Genomic DNA, 27,107 nt, shown 5'->3' on the forward strand with positions numbered 1-27,107 from the left:
GTTCACAGTGCCAATCTCAGATTTGTGTCTGATTCTGTACGCAGGATCAGTCCAGCGAAGTTGGCAAAAGAGCCGACAATGGGCATGACAGGGGTATGAACTGAGCCGCCCACCAACCTGTAGGTGACAAAAAGACCGGTCGGAATTTATCCTCGGCGGAGTATGTAGCAGCCTCCACGGGGCTCTTGAACAACTGCTACCCAGCAATGAAGCTTGCAAGTCTGGTGAGGGTTGCAGTTTCCAGCAGGAATCATGGATGGACGTCGCTTCGTGCTGGTAGGCAATCAGTGTCTAGATTGTTCCTGTCGGAGTAGTGTCTGCCGCTTTATCAACATTGTAGCCTTTTGGAGCGGGCTACAGAAAAGCAAGTGCGAGGAGGAGACACTAAGGTCTCGTACTGGGGCACGGTCAACTCCAGTCCGATAAGCCGGTCGCTAGCACCAATGGTACCATCGCCCCCGCATCTGCAAGGTGAGATAAAAAAAGCTCTCAAGGCCCGTTGGCGACCTCTTGAGGGGTTCTCAAGTTCAAATCATTGACCTGTCAACGACTTGCGGTCTTGGAGACATGGCTCTTTTCACAAATGAATCATCCTTGCAGAGCGCACCTATAGGACCAGAGCCTTGTCGTCAACATTCCGCATGGACCGTTTAGATCGATGGGTTGGAAAGAGGCATCCAACCGTGAGGGCAGTATCGCTAAATGAACCCTGTTTTAAGGCTGAATGAAATGATTAGTCGGGTTTCAAAATTTTGACATTGAGGAAACCCGGACTTGGAGGGTTTGCCAACGCTGCCAACCTTGAGACCAGCGTTGCGACGGAGAAGTTGAGCGTCCCTTGGCAAGATCCCTTTCAGGCCCACCTGATTTCCACCGGGACTAGTCCGGGTATTTGATATTGCCGACGTACTCACATGACAGCGTGATTGTCTCGCGTGTCTTCCGTGGCGCTTTGGATAACATCCGGCTGTGTTTAAAAGCTGCGTGGCTTTTGAAGTGATTCCACTACTGCTCGTAATCGCTAGAATGTGAGTGTCTCGAAGGTCTTCCAGTTCACTTGTAAGGCATCATTTCATTGCCCAAGGTAACTAAAATTGTGTAGCGGAAGTCATGTGTACTGGAAAGCATAAATAACTTATTACTGTACTTGCCAGAACTCGGTCCAACTGATCAGTCCCAACAGCCATTCTCAATATGCAGGGCTGTAGACCGAGCCAGTCTCAGGTGGAAGTTGTTGGACTGGGATCAGAGTCAAGATTCTGGAAGTTCTCAAACCTCGCCTGGACCTGAAAGCATGCCAATGATTGTCTTGACTCAACAAATAAGCCTATTTTACCGTGATGAGCCCTACACGGTCATATTTGAGGCCCTTGATTGTCCCAATCTATTCCCTCTCAGACTGATTAGACTCTCACGTGGGTTGACAAGCTTCTCCATCTTGGCGCGCTGGCGACTAAGTACTTTTATTCCATGCTGGTAAGAGCCCTTCTTTTCCCTTCTGGTCATATCGGACTGCACTCACGAAGCGTCAAATAAAACGGCTCACAAGTCGGTGCTCAATCCCGACACATTTCATGTAGATCTCGCTGGTTAAGCAACGTTCTATGCATGAACTTCATTGGCAAGGTGTCTGAAGTAAGGCTACGTGGAAAAAGACCATTTCTTGTACCTGCAGGTCAAAAGAAACGATGACACTCTTCCCGCGACACTCTAGATGGATCTGCGCCCCACAAAGTCGCTCTATACATGAATGGGAGTTCAGCTTACCAACGAAGGGAAATAAAGCTCTATTACCTAATAGCTTTCTTCGGCGGCTGCTTTTAACTTTCTGCGGGTCTACCAAGACGCGTACTGTCTTCGTTACGCTTTGTCTTAATGAGAATAGGTGGAACGCCGCTCGGAAACTTGCGGCGGGGAGGCGTTTTCTGTTTCTTATAATCTTTCTTCACCATGACAGATGGGCTTATGGGATAATAGCCAAGCATATTGTACTAAGAACCCCGGAGAAGATGATAGCCTGTGTAGCTAGAAACCAGAAGTTGGCTACCTCATGTGTTCAATTCAACAAATATATTTAGAGGTGCCTGGTTATTTAGATTTCCTTGTTCTCTTATGAGCGCTCGTCTTTCATCTTATCCCTTTTCTTTTCAAGATATTATTTTGTGAGCTCCCTCCCCCGGGACAATAGAGGTTTGTTATCTATCCGGCCTTTCATCTTGAAAAAAGGGTTATTCATGCATTTTCTCAAAGTTTTGCTTTGTCTTGTCAGGTGATGAATCTAAACAACGACACCTCTCGAATTTCCTGGCCATAAGGGTTGCCAACCTATCTATAAACTTATACCCGATGCGGGAAGGGTCACTGGCGAGCTTGATTCTTTTGAATGATTCTGGCAGGTTTCCCGGGGAATATAGCATCCGATCCTGGCTCAAGTGATTCCTATGGTTGGATTGCATGTATCTCTACTTGGTAATTCATTGCCGTAAGAAATGTCTTTCACAAAGCTCATCAAGTCGCCGGATCTAAGCCAGACAGATCGGTCACGATCACACCTCCGATATGGCCACACAGAACAAGAAGGGTGGACGTTGCAGAAATGTTTTATCCCAAGGCCGGACGAGTCAGATAAAGTTCGAGCCCGAGTCATTGAATTCTCCGGATATTCGCCGTGGTCTCCCCAGGATTTTGTCCAGACGGGGTGGGCCATTGAACGTGTTGGGTGGACCGAGCAAGTCCCACCAGCCGCGGGCCAACCGCAGGGCTGGAATCCCGCATCGGCCCCCGGGACGCGCCTGCCCTGGTCCATTCGACCAGTCGCTCGGCAATTGGGACTCTCCCTGGCGCCCATCTATAAGACTGTGTCGCTGTTTAAACTGGTCCAGGACGACGTCGAAAGTGATTACAGTGACTATATCATTCAGGTGGGGCCGGGAGTCATTGTGTCGCAGTTGAGTTCACGTTTCCGTGGTCCCCACTGGTCCGATGTCGCGTTGGCCGTCTACAAACAGTATGAGCGTGTCCCACTGAAATACGTTTTTCGCGTGGACATCACCAACGAGACGGTCGAGCGATTGGTCAGTGAGAAAATCTACTCGCCCACGACGGGATTACGATGGCCGGACTCGATTCGACGCGAGTGGCAATTTGATTCCAGCGAGTACAGGGCACTGTTAGGGACTCCTCTGGGTCGCGGAGTGGTCGCCTTGGTTTTGAGGGGGTATGATCGCGGTTCGAAGCTTGTTTCGAGCATCTCCACCTTTTCGGATGCGCATCACGTCTCGATGCATATGCTGTTTGTCATTTCCGATCGTGATAAATGACCCCGTGATGACTGTCGACCACGCCGCCTTTTCGGTTGGCCTTTGCCATGGCGGCGGGAACGGATGGACTTTAATTCCCACATCAGGTGTTGGAGAATTGCAGTAGGGCTCAGGCACCGGCCGGATACGCACGGATGCATCTGGACTGGGCCGCGCGGAATCCCGTGGAATTTAAGCCTTGTTCGACGAGAGCATGGCATGGTCGGATCAGATGAGCTGCAGGGGATGGTTCAGATCCGACTTGACGAGGGGGGTGCATTGCATTCCACGATTGTATCGATACTAGGTTGAATCATTGGGCTGCCCAACCGGATTCGGGTGTTGGTTTTCGAGTTTCTGGCAAATAATAGACACATCAATGTTTGTCATACTGATCTGTCGGTCAAGACTGGTCCAGGATGCACCGTACTAGCAACCACTAATCTTCATTTTGTCTCCCGAAGGAGAACGTTGTCAGTGCCTCATTCCCCTATCTGTTATTGTGAGCCCACCCTTTGCGTCTCACGTGTGACCATGGCAAGTAACATGGCTGGGATGGCAACTTGGCAAACCATTCATAGCGCGTGGAGTTGGCGAGGTTCTAAGAGCCTAAGAAAGCTTAAATTGTAACCCAAGCGGACGGGGTCTATTCTCCGTGCCAATCCCCGCAGCCTGTTGTGCCTTCTAGAACGCCTCAGTGACTCAATCAGGTATGGTCTGCTGATAGCGTTCCTTGCAAAAGGACGAGTTTGATTCTGGGCTTCTCTCATTGGCGGTAGGTTTGCTCGCTGATAAGCTCACCACTTTGCTGGTCCCGACCAACTTCTCCTGCCATAGTCTGCATCGTTTGATTGCATCGAGTCGCCTCTTGAGTTTCGCTCGTCGGAGTTTCAACTCTTGGGCCAGCCTGATGGGGATGGCAGTTTTCAATGAACAAGAAGTCTTGGCGGACTCTTGGCTTCATCGAGATAGAAGCTTGGCTGCACGATGCTTTCAGGGGTGTAGACCACTCTCACCCTTGTGGTAATGGAAGTTCTCACCCTTACATTGCCAGCGTACCGAAGGATCAGCCTCGTTACCGACGGAAGCCCGGACGGATGACCCCAGGTGGTCCGGAATGTGGTTATCAGCCATGTGGAGACTGGGCACGGTGGCCTCGTGGCATCTCTTGGGGCGGACCGGGGGATGCTCGCTATTAGCGCAATGCTAAGTTGTGCCAAACCACTTTTCTCGTATCTTGCTGAGCCCATTCCTATTTTCCTAGCGGGGCTCACTTTCCAAGAGGGATTCCGGGAAAGGAGAGTGCTTTTTTCAGGGCAAGGCGCGAGAATCAGAGAGCCGGTACGCCTAGAATGGGCATGAGGGTCAAACGGACATCGTGAGTCTTGTGTACGAAAATCAGCACCGCGCTGAACCCTGCCGATCCCTGTCCTGGTGATACTCATTTCGTATCTACTGGACGAAAATCTTCCCGATGAGGGATTTCCCCCGTGATCACGAGCAGCCAGCGGCACAGCCAGCTGTCTTTCCCATGAATCGCCCACTCAACGCCACTCTGTTGCTCAAAAAACGCGGGGTTAGATCCACTGAATAAACCTCATCGACAAAGGGTCTCTGCCACGATGCCACCTTTTGGCAACTGGCTTATCGTCTGACGGGTTCGGCTCAAAAAGCAAAATAGAAAAGAAATGGGAAAGAAAAAAAAGCAAAAGCCTGAAATCCCTCATCTGCCACTGGTCTGGCCCGATCAAGACCGGGAAGACCGTCGAATGTACCCTTGCAATCCAGATAAGCGCAATTTGAATAATGAAACGGTGCGCTAATTGGATCATCTTGAGGGGCGCTCAATCCTCAAGGGGCTTATCTTCCTAATTCAGACGGTCTGACCGGGCGTTGAGTGGCCCAGGGCCTATGAGAGGCTCTGGGAAGAGTATCCTACCTTTGGAGAACGCCACCGCCTAGAAACTCGAGCCGACTGGGATTATTAGCTCAGTTCGATAGGAACAAAAGAGCGTGCGAGTGAAGGTGCAGTAGGGGACAAGAATTGTGGTACGCAGGGTGGTATATAACGCCGCCGGGAGCCCCCGAGTGAGAACGTTCACGAGCGAGCGCTCTCCCCATTCACTCAGAAACCCTCTTGGTTGTTGCCTTGTTTTTCCTCCCTTCTCCGGCTGCAGGATGACCGCCATAGATGAGGACATCGAGAAGAAGGGTATGGCTGCGGTCACACCCGCTGGCGAGGGAAGTGTTCCAGCATATGACGATATTGCAGTTGGTAGCGCGCCCGAGGTGAAGCCCCTCAAGCGAAACCTCCAGGGCCGTCATATGCAGATGATTGCCATTGGTATGCGCTCTATCTGGGGACAATGGTGACTAGAATTTGATCAGCTAATGCATTTCTTGCGCAGGTGGTTCGATCGGTGCTGGTCTCTTCGTCGGTACAGGTAGTGCACTGCAGAGTGGAGGGCCCGGAGCTTTGGTGGGTGCTAATGTTGCTCGACTGGTGGAGAGATGACCAACTAACCCCCTTTCTAGTTGATCTGCTATTTGATCGTCGGGGCTATGCTGCTCCTCACCGTCCAGGCGTTGGGAGAGTTGGCTACTATGTATCCCGAGAACGGTGCTTTCTTCACTTATTGTGTCCGGTTTATCAATCCTGCCTGGTAAGTGTTTATGGAACTCGCTGTGCTCCCAGTCATCCAAAGCTTTGCAAACTAACCATGAGTCATTCGATAGGGGCTTCGCTGTTGGCTGGGACTATGCCATCAGTTGGCTTGTCATTCTTCCCTTTGAGATCACGGCTGCCGGAATCACAATCCGTTTCTGGCGAGATGACCTGAACGTCGGAATTTGGATCGCCACATTCCTTGTTGTGCTTAGTGCAATCCAATGGTTTGGTGTTCGTGGATATGGTGAAGGTGAGTTTCTTTTTTTGTGTTGTTTTCTGGACTTGTTCCAGTGCACCTGCATGCTGACACAATCACGCGCAGTTGAATTCGGACTCGGCTTGATGAAGATCATTGCCGTCATCGGCTTCATCATCCTTGGTATCGTCATCGATTGTGGAGGTGCTCCCAAGGGGGGATATATCGGCACTGAGTACTGGCGCAATCCTGGCGCCTTTACTGACTTCCCGGGCTTTTGCTCGGTCTTTGTGACTGCCGCCTTTGCCTTCTCGGGTACTGAGCTGGCTGGTCTGGCCGCTGCCGAGGCCGCGAATCCCGCCAAGTCCGTTCCCAAAGCGACCAAGCAAGTCTTCTGGCGTATCATGATCTTCTATGTCCTGGCCACTTTTATGGTAGGCCTGATCGTCCCCCACGATGCCGACTACCTGCTCAACTCCTCCGGCGCCAACACTAAGGCCTCTCCCTTCGTTCGTGTTTCTATCCAAAACGCCGGTATCGCTGGGTTGCCTTCGGTCATGAACGCAGTCATCACCATCTCCGTCATCAGTGTCGCCAACTCAGCCACCTTTGGATCCAGCCGTACGATCCAGGCTCTTGCTCAGCGCGGCATGGCGCCCAAGATTTTCGCCTACGTTGACAGCAAGGGTCGCCCCGTGTGGTGTGTACTTCTTCAGATTGCCTTTGGCTTCCTTGCCTTTGTCAACGAGGCCTCCGCGACGGGTAGTGTCATCTTCGGCTGGCTTCTCGCTCTTTCCGGCATCAACTCTCTCTTCGTCTGGGGCAGTATCTGTCTCGCGCACGTCCGCTTCCGCGCTGGTTGGAAGCACCAGGGCCGTGAGGTCAGTGAGCTTGCGTATGCTGCGCCTTTTGGAGTCATTGGTAGCTGGATCGGCTTTGGACTCAACGTCTTGTGTCTGGTTGCTACCTTCTACACCGCCGTTATTCCCATGGACGCCGAAGTGTTCTTTGAGAACTATCTCGCAGGGCCGCTGATTCTCGGCCTCTATATTGCGTGGATCGTGTACACCATGATCAACAAGGACCCCAAACTGGACCGAGGTGCCATGTTTGTCAAAGTACAGGACATGGATATGTTTAGCAACATGCGTGATACGGCTTTGGACATTGATCTGCCTTCCAAGAAGGTGTATAACACTTGGGGAGAGTGGTTCGCGGCCGCGCCGATGCGTATTGTTCGCTCTATCTTCTAGGGTCCTTGAATGTCGACCGGTCCCCCGTGACGGGTCTCATGCGGCGCCGAATGTATTGATAGCGATCTCGTCATTCATAAGGACTTAATGCATACTCTCAAACACAGAATCTTGAGAAGTGATATTATAATATTCAATTTACTTTTCCCCCTTGCAATTCACTTGTAAGCACCATTTAATGTGGTACAGTGTATCCTTGTAGAGCATGCTACGATTCAGAGCTCTCTTCTCTTCGAGGGTTGTGTGTGCAAGTGAAAATCAGGGAAAGAGAGCGCACGCGACGGCTTCGACAGTATGTTCTTCTATTGCAACTTCATGGCTGCCTGACGCTCGTTTCACAACAGGTTACTTGAGGGAAGCGGAACCGAAGCGAGAGGTTGGTGTCACTTGGACACATCTTTTCAGTGCCAAACTATCCGATCGTTGCATACCAATCTGGTCCGCAAATCTCTCCAATCTCCGACCATCAAATCCCACGCTCAACGTGGGGGTTCGAATGACGGGATAAAGTGCCGCTGACCTCCCATCCTGGCCGACCGTCATGAAGTCATCATCTCACCCGCAGCTTTCTGGCCTCTACAAATTCCTCGGGTGATCAGGAAGAACCCAACTCAACCTCGCAAATAGATGTGAGACGGGATAATTCGTATTCTCAATATGATTATCGGCATCGCTCATGTCAATCTGACCGTGACTCCCGGAAGCCTGGATCACGCACAGCAATTCTATGGTGAGACGCTGGGGCTCAAGTCCGCACCTGTGCCGGAACACCAAGTCGGCTCGCTTCTGTGGTATGTTCTGGCTTATTGGTTTCATGTAATTTTTTTTTCTTTTCTCGGCTGCATGAAGATGGATCGTTGGGTTGCACTTGATGTATTCTCGAACTCTGAAATTCTAATTAACGGGCCATCCGGCGAAACCCGACAGGTTCGACGTGGGCTCTCGGGAACAGCAAATTCATATCTCATGCGGCTCTACAGACCCTGAATCAAGACGGCATCCCTGTTTTCGACTGTCTGGTCGAGATGAGCTCGAAGCGATGAAACAGGCGGTCTATGAGCATCATGTCCGTGGTGGCCCAGCGGCACCGATGGCTGCGGACAAGCCTGGTGAAGAAAATTCGGGTAAGAATGTTGGACCCTTGGGGATCTTTTTTCGATGAAGGCTTATCTATTCGACGTATTCAGGATCCAAGGGGAAAGAGTACCCCCAAAGATTCTTCGCAAGAGACTATGCGGGAAATTTGCTCGAGTTTACGCTCTAGCTGTAGCTCGGGTCCTGTGAATTTTACCAAGCTGATTGGATGGACTACAATTCTCATGCTGGGTAGGTCTGATATCTCAACTTTGGGCAGTGTGGTGATGGAGAGGGAATAATTTGAACCCTTTGGTCAAACTGCTTCATGCTAGATGAGCGTGAGTACTTGATTCGCTCTTGGTGCTTTCTTCTGTGTGGGGGGGGGGGAACAAAATCGACGAAGGATTGGGGTGCTGCTGCACTCATCACTCGGAGTTTTCGGCACCAGGTCATCCGGCGGTTACGCTTCTCCATAGGTACTGTTTATTGCGTATCAAATTTCATGCTTCCTGTTATTGCTTGCATCGGCATGGTCACTTGCTTGTACCAAGCAAAGCCACCCGTGGCCGACGTACTGTAGTCTTTTCGTCTTTGGCAGCTCCTTTCTGCGGGTGGAGATGCGGGGTAACAAAAAGTGGAGGCCCTAGACGTACATTGACTGATCAGTGTGTGACCAGTCGTAATGGAGCGGACAAGAGACCCTACATCATCGATGTACATGTACATCTTGGCCTGCGGGGGAAGGGCTGAACATCGAAAGTGTACAGTACTGTCAGGTACATACAGCTGCATTGCCCGTCAACGGTGATCATAAGTACCTTGAGCGCCGTCCGTTGGGGTTGATAAGAGTAAGAAGAAGCCTCTGCAAAGATATTCGGGTCTGTATCTCAATTCCTCTCCCTCCGTCATGAAATCAGCATCTGGTCAATACCAGTAGATGCATGTACCCGTTTGCTTCAACAGGGTCTCCATCGTCCCCATCGACGATGGACAGATGGACAAACTCACCATGACCGAGGTCCGTGGCTGGCGCGACTCCACCGATGACCGACCGCACCCCTCACTGCCAGTCCCAACTTGGTCTCATTTGTCCGCCATCACACACCAAAAGAGGTCTCGGGTGATCCAGCCCCCATCGAAGCAAAATGGAGGATTCAGGTCACTCGTGCCCCTCGTGTCAATTGTGCCAATCCTCGACCCCCGCGATCGAGCGTCTCCTCCGCGATGTAACTTGATCTGCAGGTGGCGAGAGAGATAAATAGGCTCCAATCAACCAACCTGGTATCCATCCTCGAAATCTTCTGCTCTAAACCGTACTCTCGACATCCTCACAGGGAAACATTCATTAGCCGTGTCCCTGTCTCTCTCCCTGACTATCCTTCTTTTTTTTTGGTTGAATCCGAGTCAGAATGTCGATTCCTCAGAAGCAAAAAGCGGTTATTTACGACCAGCCAGGCACGGTTTCCACCAAAGTGGTAGAGATTGATGTTCCTGAGCCCGGCGCTGGCGAGGTTCTGATCAACCTGTGAGTACTTTCCTCAAGTATGCGGAAAGTTGCGCGATACACGATGCGGCGTGCTCACTCCTTCGGGTCTCACAGAACTCACTCGGGCGTGTGCCACTCCGACTATGGGATTATGACAAATACTGTATGTTGAGCGACCCCAGTGTGTTTCCCCTTCAGCTTGACGAACCTTCACATTCTCATCACTTTGCTGTAGTGGAAAATGCTCCCGTACCCAACCCAGCCGGGCCAAGTTGGAGGGCACGAAGGAGTTGGAAAGATTGTGAAGCTCGGTCCTGGGACGGACTCCTCCGGCCTGAAGGTTGGTGATCGGGTCGGCATTAAATGGGTGGCCAGCGCTTGTGGAAACTGCCGTATGTTGTGTCTATTCCTCCTCGCTGTGTCTGTTCTTTTACTGACGAGTGATCTTGTTGCAGAGCCTTGTGGAGCCGGCTTCGACGGACTGTGCTTCAATCAGAAGGTCTCGGGATACTACAACCCCGGAACCTTCCAGCAGTACGCTCTTGGACCAGCCAACTATGTGACACCCATTCCCGACGGGCTAGACTCTGCCGCCGCTGCCCCCATGCTCTGCGCCGGTGTGACCGTATATTCCGCCTTGAAGCGAAGTAACGTCCGACCCGGGCAATGGGTCGTCATTTCCGGTGCCGGAGGCGGCCTTGGCCACATCGCAGTGCAACTGGCCAGTCGAGGCATGGGCCAACGTGTTATTGGAATTGACCACGGAAGTAAGGCGGATCTGGTCAAGGAGTCTGGCGCCGAGCATTTCATCGATATCACACAGTTCCCCAAGGACGACAACGGTGAAGCGCTGCAAAAGCATGTCAAGTCCTTGACGGAAGGACTCGGGGCACACGCAGTCGTTGTCTGCACTGCTGCAAATGCAGCCTATGCACAGGCGTTGCCCCTGCTGCGATTCGGTGGGACCCTTGTGTGTGGGGAATCCCCGAGCATGAACCTCAGGCCATAGCGACGGCCTTCCCGATGACTTTCATCAATCAACACATCACAGTGACTGGGTCGGCAGTCGGGAATCGCACCGATGCGATCGAGACGATGGAATTTGCCTCTCGGGGGATTATCAAAGCTCATTATCGTTTAGAGAATATGGAGAATCTCACTGCCGTGTTCCAGGAGATGGCAGAAGGGAAATTGCAGGGTCGGGTGGTATTGGATCTGACTCAATAGGTTCGCGCAAAGCCATTACCTATTGATTACGGTTCCCATATCCTGACGTCTTCTGTGTATATATTGAACTTGTCTTCAATAACGTGTATAAAGTCACGATTGCCTTTGCATCTTCCTTCGGTGGCCCTGTTGGTGACATATTTATTTAGTCCCTGTAATGGGGGTTTGCTGCAGTACAATTCAAGCAATTCTGGGAGTACTTCCCAAGAGCTGCCATCTAGATGATAGTGCGAGTTCCTCCCTCACCTGAGTGACAAAAAAAAAGTAACACAAGTGTTGCCATTGACCTAGAAAGAAAGAGGCAAGATTCCAAAAGCCAAAAAGAGATGACCGACGCAGGGGTCGAACCTGCAATCTCTTGATTCGTAGTCAAGCGCCTTGCCATTGGGCCAGCCGGCCGATGCGAATCCACTGTACCGCTGGGCTACCTGTGGTTGCGTGTCAGGATTGAAGATTTTTGCGTAAATGAACCTAGATTGCAATCTTTGGTGCTCGTGCCAGATGACCGTCTCCATCAATTCAGGGCCTGTCCCATCTTTCGGTCGCTATCGGACAGGGTATCTCAAATAGTTTCTGATCAATTCTAAAAAGATTAATTGATTTATAAGCAGTGGATGTGGCTTCTTTTCATTTGATCCTACCCCTACAATATGGATGCTGCTACCTACCACAGATCCACATCCCGGGCTGGAGGAGGCCACCTGGGTGGGTAGATATATAATGAGTACCTACCTCACCCGACCCGCTGCTCTGACTCAGGCACAGGTTGCTCCAGAAAGCTCACCAAGACTCATGGATAATCCCTGGCAAATTCATCTCGTCTGCTGCCACATGGATAAATTGGAAGTACCCTGGCCAGAATTATTGAATCTACATGGATGGCGTGTTTGAAAAATTCTTAATCCGAAACATGGACTTGAGAAGGACCTTGAACATAGGTACCGCATGTATTTCAAACATCAATTGGAGATGGTTTTCATAAATTGACCAGTCTTGTAAGGTATCGGAATGGAATATGCTCCATTTAATTGATGGAACTCACTGCACGAGGCGTTCATCGCCGCTCCGGACTCAATCAACACCTTCAGATGTCCCGATTCCGTCAGGTCTGGGGGCAGAGGCGCATTCATCAAGAGAGTAAGGTGAAGGTAAACTGACCTTGATGATCTCTCAACCAAAGGAAACCACCCAGACAACTTGATAGATATCCTAAAACGAGAAAGAAACTTCTAGGAAAGGCATATATAGCTGGTACTGGATGGAGCTGGTGTCTAAGTCTGAAAGCGAACACCCATCAGCAAGGCAAACATCTGCTATGAGCAAATTGGGAAGTTTATTCCATACGCGATCCAGTGAGGGCTCCACGCGATGGCACATGATCATAACATACGCGACTACCAGGTCCTATTTAACAATTCTCACAAGTTCTTCCTACATCACTTGCACCTTCACTTCGATCGATCTCCCACTCAGAACCACATTCATTCTGAAACAGATTCAAACGCAAGAGATCCTCGATCTTCTATCAAGAACAGACATACCTCTGAAGAATCACCCAGCTGATATCCATAACCTTCAATCCAACAAGATGGCGCCCCTCTACAAGGACCTCTCTCGTCTATCTTTCACGCTTCCTATCCAAACCCCCGTGCTACACACGCGCGAGGACCTGCCTGCATGGACGAAACACATCAGAAACACTGCAGAACTCTGCGGTGTTTGGCAATACTGCAATCCCGAGCAAACAGAAGAGGCGTATCTGATCCGGCGTAAAGCGCTGGATACCTCGTCGCATCCTCCAGGCCTCAGTCACCTCCAAGGCCGACTGAAACCCTCGGGCGGTATCAGGAACAAGGACCTCGACCGGATGCAGTTACTCGTGGCTGAGTCCAAGAAGAGCGAGATGGAACTCGCACACAAGAAGTCGGCTCTGGAAACAATCTACCAGATGATCCTGGCTTCCGCCTCGAAATGGAAGAAGTTCGTCGACAAACCATCCCCTTACCACCAGTTGGTTGAATTCAAAAATTTCATGGATGGACCATCAACCGACGAAATGAACCGCCTCTACTCCGAATGGAGTGAACTACAGCGACTGGGACAGTCCCCCGACGTGCAGAAGTACCTAACTCACTTCAAAGCACTGTACGGAGCATGCGAGGAGCTCAACTTGGCAACTCGCAGTACGATCGAGGCGCTTGGAGAAAGCCTGTTGATGTCCTTTCGGGATACCTGGGGACGTCTAGAAGGGCAGAGCTGGTTCACAAAGGACTCCGGCCGTCCGTACACTGAAAAGGAGGAGACCTACAGTGACTTTGAGGAAGAGGAGACCATGGAGGATGAGGAAGCCCCCTACGATGAAGAGTCAGACTATGTGTGGTCTGAGGAATATTTCTTGTACTCGGCCGATGCGTTGTCGGACCGATGGGAGGATCCTTGGCCGGATCTGTGAAAAATTGTCTGCATTTACCCGCGGTTCTTGCGATTCAAACGCCTCAAATTGTGGTCTCGAGCGTGATTCTTTTGTGGTTGAGTAGTTGGAAGGGTGTGACCGGTCCACCAGAAATGCAAGAATGAAATTTACTTCAAAATGATCTGAATAGGGCATCATTGCTGATTGTATGTTAAGCCCAAGCTATGATAAGTTGAAAAAAAAGGTGACAGAAAGGTGTGATCAAAATGAAAGAAAAAGTAAAGATAACAAGAAGCTACTCTACTCGCCTTCAAATTCTTGGGTGGCGAGACATATGGAGTGTCTGAGGCACGTCTATTCAGGGCATGATACTTGGGTGGAGCCTTTCCTAGACGGCTATTGATATGAGCCGAGGGGACACAGGCTACAAACCAAGTTTAATCCAAGCACGAGGAGAGAAATCAACAGATGTGGTGGCTATTCAAGATAGGTGTACACGTCGATTATGAGCCTAGAAACAGGAGAATTAGCAAATTGAATAACATGCTTCAAAATGGCGAGGGCAGTCTGATTGTGCAGCGGCGGATCGATTATGGAATCATCATCGAACGTCGGAAAAAGTAAGAGGCGCATATTGTACACAGAATGATTCGCTGAGAGCCCTATGCATGGCTTACGGAAGAGACCCACGAGGTAAAAGGCGCTCTGAGCGACTCTCTGGTCATTGTTCTCATTGTTGCAGATTGTCTCGTCGAGTGAGCTGCTTGAGTGTCGAAGCATCGCCAATGAGATACACCACCCATGAATCTCACCGAATTCGGATTGAAAATACTAAAAATGGGAGCTCGGCTCATCCTGTCGTGGAGTAATCGACCGTGTTCAATAAATCCATTAGCGCCCAGATCTTCGGCCATAGAAGAGCTCATAGTGACGTCTGTGATCACAAAAACAAAATTTCGCTCGGCATGCTCAGATGACCTTCGAATCCTGCAGAGTCTATCGTTCCAAAGATGCCGCGCAATCAAGAGAGAAAGCTTCAAAACAAGAAGCCCAAGTCTCCGTTTTTACAATCCGCAGACGACTGGGATCAGTGGAAGAGTTATATTGAGAGCACTGCCAGGCTCTCGGGGTACATGGGAGTACTGCGACCCAGCAATAGAGCGAACGGAAGGACCTCGCCTTGAAGAACCAAAAGAGCCGACGCTTCAGCCTGTCAAGTCGTTAGCAGAGTCGCTCGTTGAGTTGGCTCTATCTGATCTCACCAGCTTGCACTCGCTTGCCGCACAGTACAAGGCGGACCTTGCTCATTATCACAAAGCGCGACGTGCTATGGACGATCTTTTCAAAAACCATCATGGCATCTATATCCAGTTGAATATGGATCTCTGCTCCAAGATGTGCACGGCCAGCCTTACGAAGAGCTAAAACTTCTCTCGGGGATCTTTGACCGACCGTCACTCAAGACTTTGGAGAGACTTTAAGCTGGTTGGGAAGCCGTTCAGAATGCTGGCAAGTCGCTTGCCGTGCAGGAATATGTACGGTGCTGGCAAAACTTGTATCCAAGAATGTGTAGACTGGAATTTAGTCAGTGCTTCCTCATGGCCGGGAGAACACTTTTCTTCGAGAGCGAGCTTTGTATGAATCCTTGGTTTCCTCCTTCGGAGAGACCGACACTTCATGTGAGCTTTTGACTTTTCAGCCTCGGTTTGACAGTACAGGGTTCTCTAGCTTTCTTGATAAAGAGGAGAAGCCGGTGGATCAGTCTGCAGGCAGCTTGTAGATTAGCCACGGTTTTGATTTCGGCTAGTCAATACTTTAGGTCGGAGGAAGGCAATCTGACTAGCCAGTGTTGTGGGATCACCTGGAACTTCTTCAATAGATCCAACGGGCAGCCAGAATTTTCCCAAGACCATGTCTAGGGTTATCAGGGGGTTATAGAGATACATATTCTGCACCGATGACTGAGAATCACACATACACACGTGCGTTCTCATAGGTACAATTGCGAAAATGTCAACATTCGGAGAGACTACACTACCCGAATTTTCGAGATTGCTCTACTTAGAATTCAAAAGTGGAAGTCTTGTCCGAGAATCTTCAGCGCCATAGCGACACCTCTTTCAACAGACTCGGAGAATGAGACCTGTTTCGGCTAAACCACGGGGTTCTGATCAGCCCACCACGAGAAAGATCAGTGCGAACAATGTAAATGACTCGCGATAAGAAAAAAAACAAGATTGGATACCGACCGTGAGCCTCGAAGTCACGCTCGAACAAATGAACAGGATACTGAAGACGCGCCAAAGTCTTAAGGTGTGACAGTAAATTGCATTAGTCACACTCACGAGGATGTGGGCAGGGGATACCAAAATTCGGTCGAGAGGCAAATGCCCTTTCTGGAAACTGGGCCACATCCCGGCTAGTCAGCAGACTGAGCCCACTGCAGCCTTTTTTCCACTGCCGCGATGCACGTGGAAGATTTCGCCCTCGGAATGCATCCAACTTAGGGAATTGTCCTACCAGAAATGTGCAGCATCACGACACTAGCATTCTTAGACCACTCTAGAGTCTTTAGATATTATATAAGGGGTGCGACATATACAATCTAATAATCTATTGTACGGAGCTGATTAGAAATCCCGTCCAGTCTGAAAAAAAAAACCTTGTGGCTCGGTCCGGAATCCTCTTGATTGAGGTAAGGTTCAGTCACTCAAATATCACTGCTCGAACAACCTCCCGGTCCCCCCCCCCCCCCCCCCCCCCCCTCCTCCTTCCCCCCTTTGCCGCCCCCATCCATCAGTGACAGATAGACGTACCGTACAAAAAAAAAGGCTTCAATTCCCAATCCCCATTCAAGGAGAAAATTGAATAAGAAAAGGGGACCTTTCCTGAACAGGCATTGGATGCGGATTTGATTTCCACTTGTTCCTGAGGCCTACGCTCTCCTTTTCTGCGCCAATGCCGAGCAGATCCGCCCGCGGCTCCACAAACCCTCGTCTATCATGATCTTCGCTCCTCACAACACCAGACCCGTGTGAGAGAAAATAACCGAGTCCCTCCGGATTCGAATGCGTCTACAACATGCAGAAAATTCCAAGGAGCGCATAGATTTATGGTCATGAGGGCTCTCCCTCACAATGGAAGAAAATTAAAAAGGAATAATGATTGAGTCAGGGTTGTTCAGAACTCACGTTCTAACTTTTTTTTTTCTTGCCAGGTGCCTGCGTACCTGGGAGGTGTGGCTTGTGATTATGTTAGAGAATATGGACCGACCTTGGGCTCAGAGTCGGAGCTCCTGACCATGTGTGGGTGGGTCTGTACCATCAGAATGTCAGGTGGAAAACCATGGTTGAGTTTTTCCGATCGGGCTCCTGCCACGTCTCTGGAAGCCGATGACATGTCCATGGCGCGTCTGTAACCGTGGACGCGGGGTCCCGAGGCCGTCGACCTGGGCTCTAATGACGCCATCCCATACAGCTTGATATCGCGGTATTTGAACCCGGATCCGGGGATGTCGTAGAAAGGGCTAGCGCGGGCAGTAGTATATTCCATTCAGGCCCCCCCTCCCCGCGGCTCAGGCATGCTGACACAATCTGAAAGGACCTTAATTGTCTCGCGGGCGTGAGTTCATGCACCAGTCTAGTCTTCAAGTGGATATCGCAGGAGCCCGAAATGGAGGAGAAAAACAAAATCGCGAAAGTAATTTCAATTCAGTGCAAGTTAAATAAATTGACAAAGAGCCTCCCAAGTAGTTCCAACCAGCCGCAGAGATCGCAAGTGAAAAGAGCGAAAATGCAAGGAAACCTGACCCGAAGAAGTTGTGGTCAGGATTGAGTACTGAAACTCGCTGGTGACAACAATGCAGATGGGGGGGTATTGTAACGAATGAACAAGATGGCCACCCAGACATAAGAAATCAGAACAAGAGAAGAATTTTGTAGAGAAGAAGAAGGAAAAAAAAAGACTCAAAGGCAAAGATCGCGTAAAGTCTTTCAGAGTCAGTCAGGTCCATGGACCTCAAATACTAGCGGCTTCGCTTTGAGTAACTTCCTGAATTGCCAGCCGCGGGTCGCTTCTGTCCGGAGCCCATCTGGCCCATCGCAGACGAGGATGCGGTGTTCGCGGCTTCGACGAGTCGAATCAGAGCTCCCAGGCGAATAAGATATTGTTTCGGAGCACGATTGACCTCGATTTTGCTGCGAATCTCGAGAAGCTTCGGAAGATGAAGAGCCAGATCGCCTGGAGGCAGAGCACTCAGAGCATCGAGAACAAAGAGCTCAGAGTCAGATTCCAGATCCATATCATCGGACCCAATGAGCAGATGGTACAAGTTGCGCTGGTCCTCATCTTCTCCATGAAAAGAAGCTCTTCCCCAAGTGTTTCCTTCCAACGCATCTTTATTGCGTGCAGCAACGGCTTCAAGAATGAAGACGAGAGCCTTTGCAGCACCTTCCGATCCATATGGGGCACGAAGCACAATATTAGTGTGGAGCAGGGAGACCGACCGACGAAGCTGTTGAACGACTTCTTCGACCTCGAAGAGCCCCCTACCCGGACTCGCGTTCTCCACAGAGGTTTCACCCGTGGCGCAGTACCGATCAAAATCGGCCAGAAGACGACGAAGCTGCTCCTGGACTTTATCAAAGTAGATCACCGCACAGGCGCCGGAAGGCATGGCTTTGCAAATGCTCGTAAACACACTGTCATCGTGAACCGCGAGACGGAAGATGGTCGCTTCCAGATCACCCTGAACCACGCACTGTTCTGGAGTACGCGACTGCGCGGTTGTCTCGACCAGATCACGACGGAAATCCTCGGGCAAGACCTTCGGACTGAAGGCAGAGAGAACATCGCGCACCTTTTCGGCCCGTGTCATACGTGTTCGTCGCTCATCGCCCTCGATGCGAAGACAGGGCCAGTTCAGTCGGTCTGCCACCGCTTCCAGCTTACCGCTGAGAAGCTCTTCAATTTGCGGATGCACACGCGGCCGCCCATCGTGAGAAAGTGCTAATTCCGTCGAAGCAGGGTCCGAGAAGAAGCAACTGTAGAGTTGATCGAGGAGCCACTACGAGAGGACAGGTGTCAGTGCCAACTGTTCCACTGCAAGTCTTTTCCTTGAGCCCCGACTTACAAAAATATGGTGACAAGCCACATCCGGATGGCTCTGAAAAGTCGTGCACGTACAGGTGGGTGGCTTGCCAGGCCCGATGTGCACACGAGGCCGATCAAGAAGTTGAAATTCGTAGCCAGTGGCAGAAGTGCCACAGTTGACAACCTCGAAATGACCTGTCAGGCCCAACAAAGCTTTGGCTCCAGACTCGGTGTTGAGATTCGACAAGTCGTAGGTGATGCCTGAACGTGTGCGGATCGTCGACACTTGCGAACCGCTCCCTTCGCTGCTCTCGTCCTCCTCCTCCTCCTGGTCTCCTTCGTCATCGGTCTCGTTCTCCTCACGAGAGCTGTCACTCTCGTGCCCTTCGTCATCACTACTCTCGTCTTGATGACCCGAACGACGCCTCTGCCCCGCATCGTGAGCGGCCCGCGAGGACTCGGCCCGGTTAATTTCAGGCATGTTTTGACCAATCGAGAGCCTATGAAATTGTCTTGTCGGAGGTGCCATGGCCAATCAAGGCCGACAAGGGGACAGGATGTCAACTGCTTGATAAAATCCAAAGCCGACAGAAGAATGATAGATCGTCGGACGGAGAGAGGGGCTAAAGCAAACAAATGTAGAGGATCGCGCGTTGAGCCTGCCGTAATAGCCCCGACAGACTGGAACGATGAGACCCCGAAATACTCGACTCAAGCTGGAGGACTCGTTGGAGCCGTGGGCGAAAGCGGGTACGCTGGAATTTTTGAACCATGGAACGACCTTTCCGCCTTAAATACGTTCAACGAGACAGGCGGAGTTCTCTCATTCCTCGAGAGCCCTGGAACTACAACAGGTTAACCATCACCTAGAGCAGACGAGAAGTGGCGGTGATGGTGATGATGATAGTGGTGATAGTGGTGGTGGTCCGAGGTCGTTCATGATGCTCTTCGTGATTGCTCATTTCCGTCTGCGACAGTGCCCGCTGTGCTCCCGTCCCGGGTGCATGAAGCCTAGTGCGATCTTGACTTCGAACAAGCAGCGATGCGATGGGGGAAGGAGGCCCGCCAACAGCACGTCACACGCGAACAAGAACGAAAAAGGGATAGGCCAGGGAAAGGGAAAAAAAAATCCACCCAAATCGCAACCGATCAAACATTACTCAGAGAAAAAAAAAAGATAAAAAAAATCAACACGGAGTATTCTCGGGTGCTTGGGGGTCGAGCAGAGATGCCGCGAATTGTCCCAACGGCGCTTAATGTTGGGTCTCGGGGCATCAGATCAATACGGCAAGGTGCACGGCCGCATACAAACTATGGGAGAATCGTTACCCCCATACTGCTGCAGGACTGGACGATCAATGCCTCGTTCAATGACCGATCAGTCTTGCCGCGCAGTACACAGGAACTTCGCTCACACAAGTCAAAATATACATAGTAGAAATCAATTCAAAAGCCATTCACAATTGCATCTGCGAAAAGCCGGTGCTAGTAAAGGGGGGGCAAAACCGGAGGGAGCGGCTCCCTTACAAGTCTCGGAGTAAATGGCAATGCTCAACAGGAGAAGATCATTACCATTTATCAACCAGAGCCAAAGAAACAAGAAAAAGCCAGGAAAAAAAATGCGAAAAATAAAACACACGCACGAATATCTCCAGGCTCCAGCTCCGGAGAGAAGCCAACACAACACAAGGCTCGGATCTCGTCTCGGTGAGTTTGAGTTCGGTCCCAGTGTGCTTCCAGCTTGGGCTGGCTGGCTGCCGACTGGCTTCGGCTGTGTGGTAGGATTGGGCCACTTGAGTGAATAGGTGAATAGTGTCCTCTCTGAAAGATCCGCCCACCAGACAGACCAAGTAAGGGCGCTCCAGTCAAATGCAACTTCATGACCCAGGGCGGGTCTCCTGGGAAGCTGTACCGCGCGACGACCGGGGGACTGAGACTGAGCGGTCTCGACTGGATGGTCCAGGCAATTTTTCCGATTTCATGATCTCATCACGCCGCGGCTCAGGCGCATGCCCCAAAGATGCTAGTACAGGATCGCCGTAAACCGGGTCGCGTGTCTTGCAGCTCTCCACTCCTCTTTTTTTTTTTTTTTTTTTTTTTTTGCTGTCCATTTTGCTTGTCTCCTTTTCGTTTCTTTTTTCTGAATGTGAAGGCTAGACAGGGGTTATATCTCTGATGGTATTCCGCATACTCTGTTCCATGCTTTGTTGGCTCTGCTTGAGTGGTTGGATCGATATCACGTCGAAGAGAAATATCCAATAGTTGAAATTGATGGAACCCGGCGCGACAATCACAAGACCCAAGGTTTATCGGCTGCCGAAGGGAAATCCAATGAAAGAAAGTCTATCACCCATCCAAGCGCGAGACCTCCTCTCAGCTGGCATTGTTCCGTGGAACAAGAAGCCGCCCGGGTCGCGGATAAAGGGCGGAAAGAGAGCTAACCCGATGAACGCCGCACGGGGCAATTCTAGCGTAATCATTTCATAGGGGAAAAAAAAGTTGGTGATCCCAAAAGGCGCACTTTGCATCTTGTCCTGAACGATTCGTCAGTAAAGCATCTCCCACTAAATCCCGAGTCATCTGGGGAAGCGGTCAAAGTCACAATAGCCAGCAGATGCGAAAGGAGGCCTTCCCTCCGGAATCAGCGGGGCGAAGCAACTGCTCCCTGTGCATGAAACAAATCGCACGTTGTCATCCTCGTTATCTGTGTCACCTTCTCAGCCGTGGGTCATTTCCCTGCCCACTCTTGTACCAAGACCCCCAAATTCTCTTCGTGTGCACATCATGTAATAGAATAAATCAACTGCCGTCGTCGCATATGGGGGGGCCTCCTGAGAGCAGCCATACGCGCGGTTTGACCCGCTCGATTGGGCATTGGGCCCGGGATCGCTCTTGACCTATCGAGCCTTTCGGACCCTTGTCCGTGGCTGGAATTCCAGCCCCCGCTTGTTGCTCGAGGGCGACGGTGATGCGCAACCCAGTATGACGGCTGGTTAGCGGTCGTCATGGAGAGCATGCTTCATGCGCAGCAGAGGCTGATCTCACCGCATCTGGCGTCTAATTCGCTCAAAACGGCCACCCCGGTGACCAATCACTGTGTGCCGGCGCCTAACCAGCCTGCCTAATCTGCAACGCATCGGATCCATGTTCCACTTCGAGCAAGTGGAATGGACGAGCCTCTGGCTCTACTCCATCCAGATCCTTTGGATCCAAGTACAGCGATCGAATCAAAGACGTCTGTGCGTTCACTCGCAATCATTTTGACCGTCCAGTCCCTGCACGCCGCGCAGAAGCGCACCTGGCACCTGGCCCCCCGACTTGTGTGGAGGGGTAGAACTGCCAGGTGGTAGCTTTGCAATTCACAGCGGTCAAACTCGCGAGGTATGTCCCTGTGCGGTGCAGAAAGAAAGAATTCGAGAATTAGATAAATAATGTTTTTTTAATTTTTTTTTTTGTGTTTTTGAATTCTTGAAAAAAAACTTGTCCTTTTGGTAAAATGGAGATGATGGACAGAGCTGAGGTGAAGAGCAAGACGGACTGCCCAGAGTTCGGTTAGGACCACTGGCACCGCTGAACACCTGATGAATCTGGCGTGTTGGTCCACTTGCTCTACCAATGGACAGCTTCAACGTCGACGGAGCAATTTTCCGATCAGGAAGCTAGTCCATGATAGAATTGGAAGAGCTCATCTGTCATCTTCTTAAAGGGCCCAGCTCTATACCCTCAGTTGTCGCACGGCGTCTAAGAGAATCATGGGCACTCCTGCTGCCGCCCATTACACACTGATGACAACTTAATGAGATGGCCAAATACAGTCTCGGATTTACGGGCCCAATAGAAGCATACGTGCAAAATCTTTGTGCGAAGACACTCCAGCCGAGTAGAATCACCCGATAAACCTGAGTGAGCCGCACAAGGAAAATCGGGTCACGCAAAAGGGTATTTCAATGCCGCAACCGAGAAAAAGAAACATTCCAATGCGCCATCGATGTCCCCTTCGCTTCATTCACATATTCAAGGGTTTGTGCATGACTCGCAGAATCCCACCCAATCAATTAGCCGTCTCGCGCTGCGTTTCGTCTCTTTGCATCCTCCAATGCCCGGCGCAGTCTCTCCTTGTGTTCTACTTCTGGATCAATCGACGCTCGACCCGTGGATGAGGGCGTTGAAGTCGAGCTCCGACCAGGCAGCGTCACTGCAGGACGAAGTTCTAGGGGCAGCGCATCAATGGGGAGCTTGGATGGCGTGACTTTCCGAGTACTGGTTCCAGGGATTGGCGGCGTTGAAGATTCGACGGGACTTTGTGCCGGATGAGGGGCAGGAGTCGGACTTGAAGCTCGGCTCGTAGCCTGAGGCGCACGCTCCGGATCTTCAAGCAGACGGTGAATGTTGGCTTCGAGCTCCTGTGAGCCGCTTTGAATGCTCTGCAGCTTCTTCTGTAGATCATCTTGCAGAATGCCATCTTCCTTTTTCTTTTCTAGCTCGAGTCGCTCGAAGACATCGGGATCCGAATTCGCATACTGCGCCTCGGCAACGGAGACATTGTAATCAGCGTCATTCAACGCGTCTTCAGCAACGGCCGAATTGCGCAAGATTGCCTCCGAATCTTGGCGAAGTGAATCTGCAAAGGTCATCGCGGACTTCAGAACCCGCTCTATCTCCGATTTCGACAGGCTGGAGGCACGGACGTCAGAGGTGTTCAATCGGGCTGTTTTACTGGCAAGTTCGTCCAGCAGACTCTGGTTCAAACCCAAGCCGTGGAGAATCGCATCATCAAACGAATCCATGAGTCGGTTGACACGGTCATCCCGATCTTTGGCCGCTTCAAGAATGTTTCGCTTCTCCATTTGATCGAATTCCCCGTCCAGCTTGCGCAGTCCCGCCATATCGCCGATGAACACAAGGGGCCGTCGCTCAGCTTTCTTACGACGCCGTTCGCAGTCCAGCGCAATCTCGAGCCTCTTCTGAAAACGAGTCTCAAGCTTGCGATGTATCTCATTGATCAGCTTCATGGTCACGGACGGGCTACATTGTTTGGCTCTCGGACTCTGCCTCTTCTGATCACGGTCTAATTGGCCGAGCGCAGATTCGTAGGACTTACGAAGCGCCGCAATCTCGTTTTTCAAGCGCTGATCGAGAGGGTTGAAAACATTTTGTACGAAATTTTCAACCTCTTCACGTTCCTCATCCAGCTGGACACGTGCTTCACTTTGGCGGAAATCTTCCTCTAATGTATTGATGTCAGCGTAGCCAATGGCCTTTTCATTGAAGAGGTCATCAATATGAGCCTCCGACTCCTCCTGTCGGATGGTTCGATCCTGATCGACTTTGATCCGGCGTTGCTTCATCGAGCTCTCCCATTGATCAATCTGCTCCTGGATAGATTCAAATCCATCTGGGTACTTCTCGAGCTCTTTTCGAGCAGTCACATGCCAAGAGCTTTCTGATTGCTTGTCCAATGGAGTCAACACCATGGCTCGAAGATCCTCGAGCGGGTCGTCAGACCTCCGTCCTTGCTGGGCAGGCCCAGAAAGGAGCGGGGCTGAGTGGATGGGCTTGCTGTCTAAAGGTCGGTACGCGCTACTCCTGTCACGGATGAGTCCAAGAAACGTCTCACTGTGTTCGTCCTGTAATGGGGAGGTCGACAAGGCGCCAGGCAGCGATTGGAGGACAGATGGAGGAACACCTGACATGACTCGTCCGCTGACAGCAGATGCCTGGCGAAGCTCAGAGTAAGCCTGATACGCCGGACGGTCAAATGTCAGGTTATCCGACCCGCGCTGTGGGCCTTCTTTGTATTGAAAGGGTGTGTAGATAGGGCGTGGAGGGTTTGTCGCAAGCGGCTCCATATTCTGCTTCGGACCACTCTCATCAATGGTTGATTTCCTCGAAGGATTCTTTGTCTTTTGACTGATTGTTTCTCCATCCGACGAGAGGACCGCAAGATTGGGCGTCCACTGAGAGACACGGCGTGCTTGTTTACCAAGGATAGGCCTGCCACCCGCACTGTATTCACTAGCATTGTCGTCAAGATCCGGTGTATCTTCTGTGCGCGGTATAGTCGGAGAAGATGCCTCTTCTGTCTCAACGGGGATCAAACCTGACTCAACAGCCGGTGTTCCAGCCTTGGAGGCTACCGACGAATGTCTGGACGCCAGATGAGGAAGATCTGACATCGGTTGCGTTGCCGGTGGATCGTGCTCAATACTGTAAAGAATTTCGCGAAGCTTGGTCTCCTTGGCCGCAAACGCCGTGAAGATCTTGAAACGCTCCTCATCTGAATCCGCAACCGCCTCTTTCCGTAACATCGTTACATATCGCGCTAGTGAGGATCGAAACCAAGGATCTAGGTCTTCATAGGGGTCTGGTTCTCGAGGAGTGACGGTGCTTGGCCGAGCCACCTCACTCGGGCCCATTGCTTTATCATGGCTGGGAATAGGTCCTGGATCTTGAGAAGCTGTAAGACTATTATGTCGACCGGGACCTAGGACGAGGGAAGCCCTTTGATCGCTCTGCGAGAGATGACCTCCCTGCGTTGACTCGATTGGAGGTGACTGAGGCTGAATCCAGGTGTCGACGACTCCGTGCGCGCTATCAGAACGACCTTCATACGAGGACACTCGGGAGCCAACACTGTCCATGCGAGTAGGAAACTCAGCTTGCGAGACCCCAGGCGCGCTTGCAGGGCTGACAGGCGAGATTGAGTCCGTTCTCTGCGGTCGAATCGCATGACTTCCCTCCCGGAGAGGGAGCTGTGCGGAATCTACTCCCGCAGGGATTGGTGTGCTTGCAGGTCCAGATATAAAAGTAGTGGCAAATCCAGTCGAGTAACCAGGCGGGGTGGAGACAAATTGTGGTGGTTGAGCATTGACTTGGTTTGGAGATTCATGTTGCGATTGAGCCGAATGGTCTCGCGTGGGAAACCACGGGCGGTCGTCAAAATCACCCGGTGTCGGTCCAAGATGCTCCCAATCCGATGGCGTACCAGGACCCAGCGCCGAAGCACTCGTCGAAGCAGCACCGGCATTTCCAAGACTGCTGCTACCCGAAGCATTGTCGGCAAAGCCGTATGACCCTTGTGTTGCCGCTGGTCCTACCCCTTGAGCAAGTAACGGTGGCCTCTCTGAATTCGCTGGAGGAGGCGGGGGATTTGGTTGGTATCCAGGTGGCTTCTTGGGAGGAGGGGGAGGGAGAGTCGGAACCGGGGAAACTGCATACGGCGAAGATAGATTTGGAGCTCCATATTCGCTATAAGGTGGTGGAGTAATCGGCGACACCAGTCCCGGCTGAGCGACTGAGAATGCGTCCACTCCCAACGTTGGTGGTGGGCTGGAGACGCCGTGATGCGCGGGCGGGGGTGGGGGCTGTGGTTGTGTATAGATTTGAGGCGTCTCATTGACGCTCGGCGGGCGAGGCTATGATGATCTCGGTCAGCGGACATCCCGTGGGCCTTGAGATTCAATCTTGAAAGCTCATGCACTGACTGGCAACGGCGGTGGAGCGTAGATTGGATGTATCTGCTGGTTGTTCTGCTGTTTGTATCGCACACCCCACGTCCGCGGATCTGCGCCGGGCCCCGCCAGCAACGGTGAGGTGGCCGCGTGCGTCGTCGACGTGGAAATGGGACCGTAGGTTGCTGGAGAATATGCGCCCGTCGCAGGCGGACGCGGTGGAGGTGTCGGTCCAGCTGCTTCTGACTGCTGCGCACCTGGACGTCGTGTGGGTATCCGCCATTCAGGCTGCGATGGAGGATCGGGCTGAGGTCGTCCGTACATTATGGCCAGGCATCACAGTGTCCCAAGGGACGGCGATCCGGGAACGAGGACAAAGAGGACGAAGGAGCAGAACAGACCGTGCAGGATTTAGCTCCATTCAAGGCACCAGACTTCCTGCTGGGGAAGCTCCGGCCAAGGTGATCGTGAGACTCACGTTGCAGTCGCAGAAATAAGGTGGGACGGACGTGGATTGCCCCACTGACCTCTCCTGAATGGGGACATCGACTAGCGCGGACTCGATGTGTTTACTAGTCTGTATCTTTGTCTTCACTTGACATGCGATAGACCGTGAACATTAAGATTCGAGGGGAGAAAATAAAAGGAAAGAAAATAATGAAGAAAATTACGAACTACAATACAACATAAGGCGACATCATATCAACAAGAATTTAACTTGTTGCGTGTCCCTATAGTCGATCGTCACCGGAAACGTCGATCCTCGCCCTTCTTCCAACGGCCTGATAATACAACCCGATGATTGTCGTCTTCAGGCTTCTTCCTGGAAGTTCAAGCGTGTCATCCTGAAGTGATGGTGAATTTGAAGCACAATAAAAGCGATCATTTGGTGGGAGTTGATTCCTCCGAGAGCCCCGTGAACTTCTTACCAGCTCAGTGAATCCCC

At 51.3% G+C, this 27,107-nt stretch overlaps 9 protein-coding genes and 1 non-coding gene across 10 annotated transcripts; 7 read left to right on the forward strand and 3 right to left on the reverse strand.

Moving 5' to 3' along the window:
* Positions 1 to 2,489: 2,489 nt before the first annotated feature.
* POX_c04270 (uncharacterized protein) lies at positions 2,490 to 3,320 on the forward strand (the record flags this gene model as incomplete). Its single annotated transcript, XM_050113151.1, has 1 exon — positions 2,490 to 3,320. One exon carries the CDS (start codon positions 2,490 to 2,492, stop codon positions 3,318 to 3,320), a length of 831 nt encoding a protein of 276 aa, XP_049970707.1.
* A 2,157-nt stretch (positions 3,321 to 5,477) lies between these two features.
* On the forward strand, positions 5,478 to 7,416 carry POX_c04271 (putative amino-acid permease; the record flags this gene model as incomplete). The annotated part of the gene is made up of 5 exons (XM_050113152.1): positions 5,478 to 5,643; positions 5,708 to 5,778; positions 5,835 to 5,962; positions 6,036 to 6,217; positions 6,290 to 7,416. The coding sequence occupies 5 exons, from the start codon at positions 5,478 to 5,480 to the stop codon at positions 7,414 to 7,416; spliced, it is 1,674 nt and encodes a 557-aa protein (XP_049970708.1).
* Positions 7,417 to 8,073: 657 nt separating this feature from the next.
* Positions 8,074 to 8,680, forward strand: POX_c04272 (uncharacterized protein; the record flags this gene model as incomplete). Its single annotated transcript, XM_050113153.1, has 3 exons — positions 8,074 to 8,207; positions 8,344 to 8,540; positions 8,604 to 8,680. The coding sequence occupies 3 exons, from the start codon at positions 8,074 to 8,076 to the stop codon at positions 8,678 to 8,680; spliced, it is 408 nt and encodes a 135-aa protein (XP_049970709.1).
* Positions 8,681 to 9,430: 750 nt separating this feature from the next.
* Positions 9,431 to 9,751, forward strand: POX_c04273 (uncharacterized protein; the record flags this gene model as incomplete). The annotated part of the gene is made up of 1 exon (XM_050113154.1): positions 9,431 to 9,751. One exon carries the CDS (start codon positions 9,431 to 9,433, stop codon positions 9,749 to 9,751), a length of 321 nt encoding a protein of 106 aa, XP_049970710.1.
* A 151-nt stretch (positions 9,752 to 9,902) lies between these two features.
* Positions 9,903 to 11,206, forward strand: POX_c04274 (Alcohol dehydrogenase 2; the record flags this gene model as incomplete). The annotated part of the gene is made up of 5 exons (XM_050113155.1): positions 9,903 to 10,018; positions 10,094 to 10,142; positions 10,215 to 10,371; positions 10,435 to 10,938; positions 10,989 to 11,206. 5 exons carry the CDS (start codon positions 9,903 to 9,905, stop codon positions 11,204 to 11,206), a joined length of 1,044 nt encoding a protein of 347 aa, XP_049970711.1.
* Positions 11,207 to 11,533: 327 nt separating this feature from the next.
* POX_tR083 lies at positions 11,534 to 11,605 on the reverse strand. The gene has a single exon. It is a non-coding gene; the product is annotated as a tRNA-Arg (tRNA).
* A 1,189-nt stretch (positions 11,606 to 12,794) lies between these two features.
* On the forward strand, positions 12,795 to 13,658 carry POX_c04275 (uncharacterized protein; the record flags this gene model as incomplete). The annotated part of the gene is made up of 1 exon (XM_050113156.1): positions 12,795 to 13,658. The coding sequence occupies one exon, from the start codon at positions 12,795 to 12,797 to the stop codon at positions 13,656 to 13,658; it is 864 nt and encodes a 287-aa protein (XP_049970712.1).
* Positions 13,659 to 14,629: 971 nt separating this feature from the next.
* POX_c04276 (uncharacterized protein) lies at positions 14,630 to 15,044 on the forward strand (the record flags this gene model as incomplete). Its single annotated transcript, XM_050113157.1, has 2 exons — positions 14,630 to 14,717; positions 14,779 to 15,044. 2 exons carry the CDS (start codon positions 14,630 to 14,632, stop codon positions 15,042 to 15,044), a joined length of 354 nt encoding a protein of 117 aa, XP_049970713.1.
* Positions 15,045 to 17,643: 2,599 nt separating this feature from the next.
* POX_c04277 (uncharacterized protein) lies at positions 17,644 to 19,239 on the reverse strand (the record flags this gene model as incomplete). The annotated part of the gene is made up of 2 exons (XM_050113158.1): positions 17,644 to 18,684; positions 18,751 to 19,239. 2 exons carry the CDS (start codon positions 19,237 to 19,239, stop codon positions 17,644 to 17,646), a joined length of 1,530 nt encoding a protein of 509 aa, XP_049970714.1.
* A 3,526-nt stretch (positions 19,240 to 22,765) lies between these two features.
* Positions 22,766 to 26,485, reverse strand: POX_c04278 (uncharacterized protein; the record flags this gene model as incomplete). The annotated part of the gene is made up of 2 exons (XM_050113159.1): positions 22,766 to 26,125; positions 26,195 to 26,485. The coding sequence occupies 2 exons, from the start codon at positions 26,483 to 26,485 to the stop codon at positions 22,766 to 22,768; spliced, it is 3,651 nt and encodes a 1,216-aa protein (XP_049970715.1).
* Positions 26,486 to 27,107: the final 622 nt, after the last annotated feature.

This window comes from Penicillium oxalicum, chromosome III (assembly GCF_001723175.1).
Source record: "Penicillium oxalicum strain HP7-1 chromosome III, whole genome shotgun sequence".
Taxonomy (NCBI): Eukaryota; Fungi; Ascomycota; class Eurotiomycetes; order Eurotiales; family Aspergillaceae; genus Penicillium; species Penicillium oxalicum.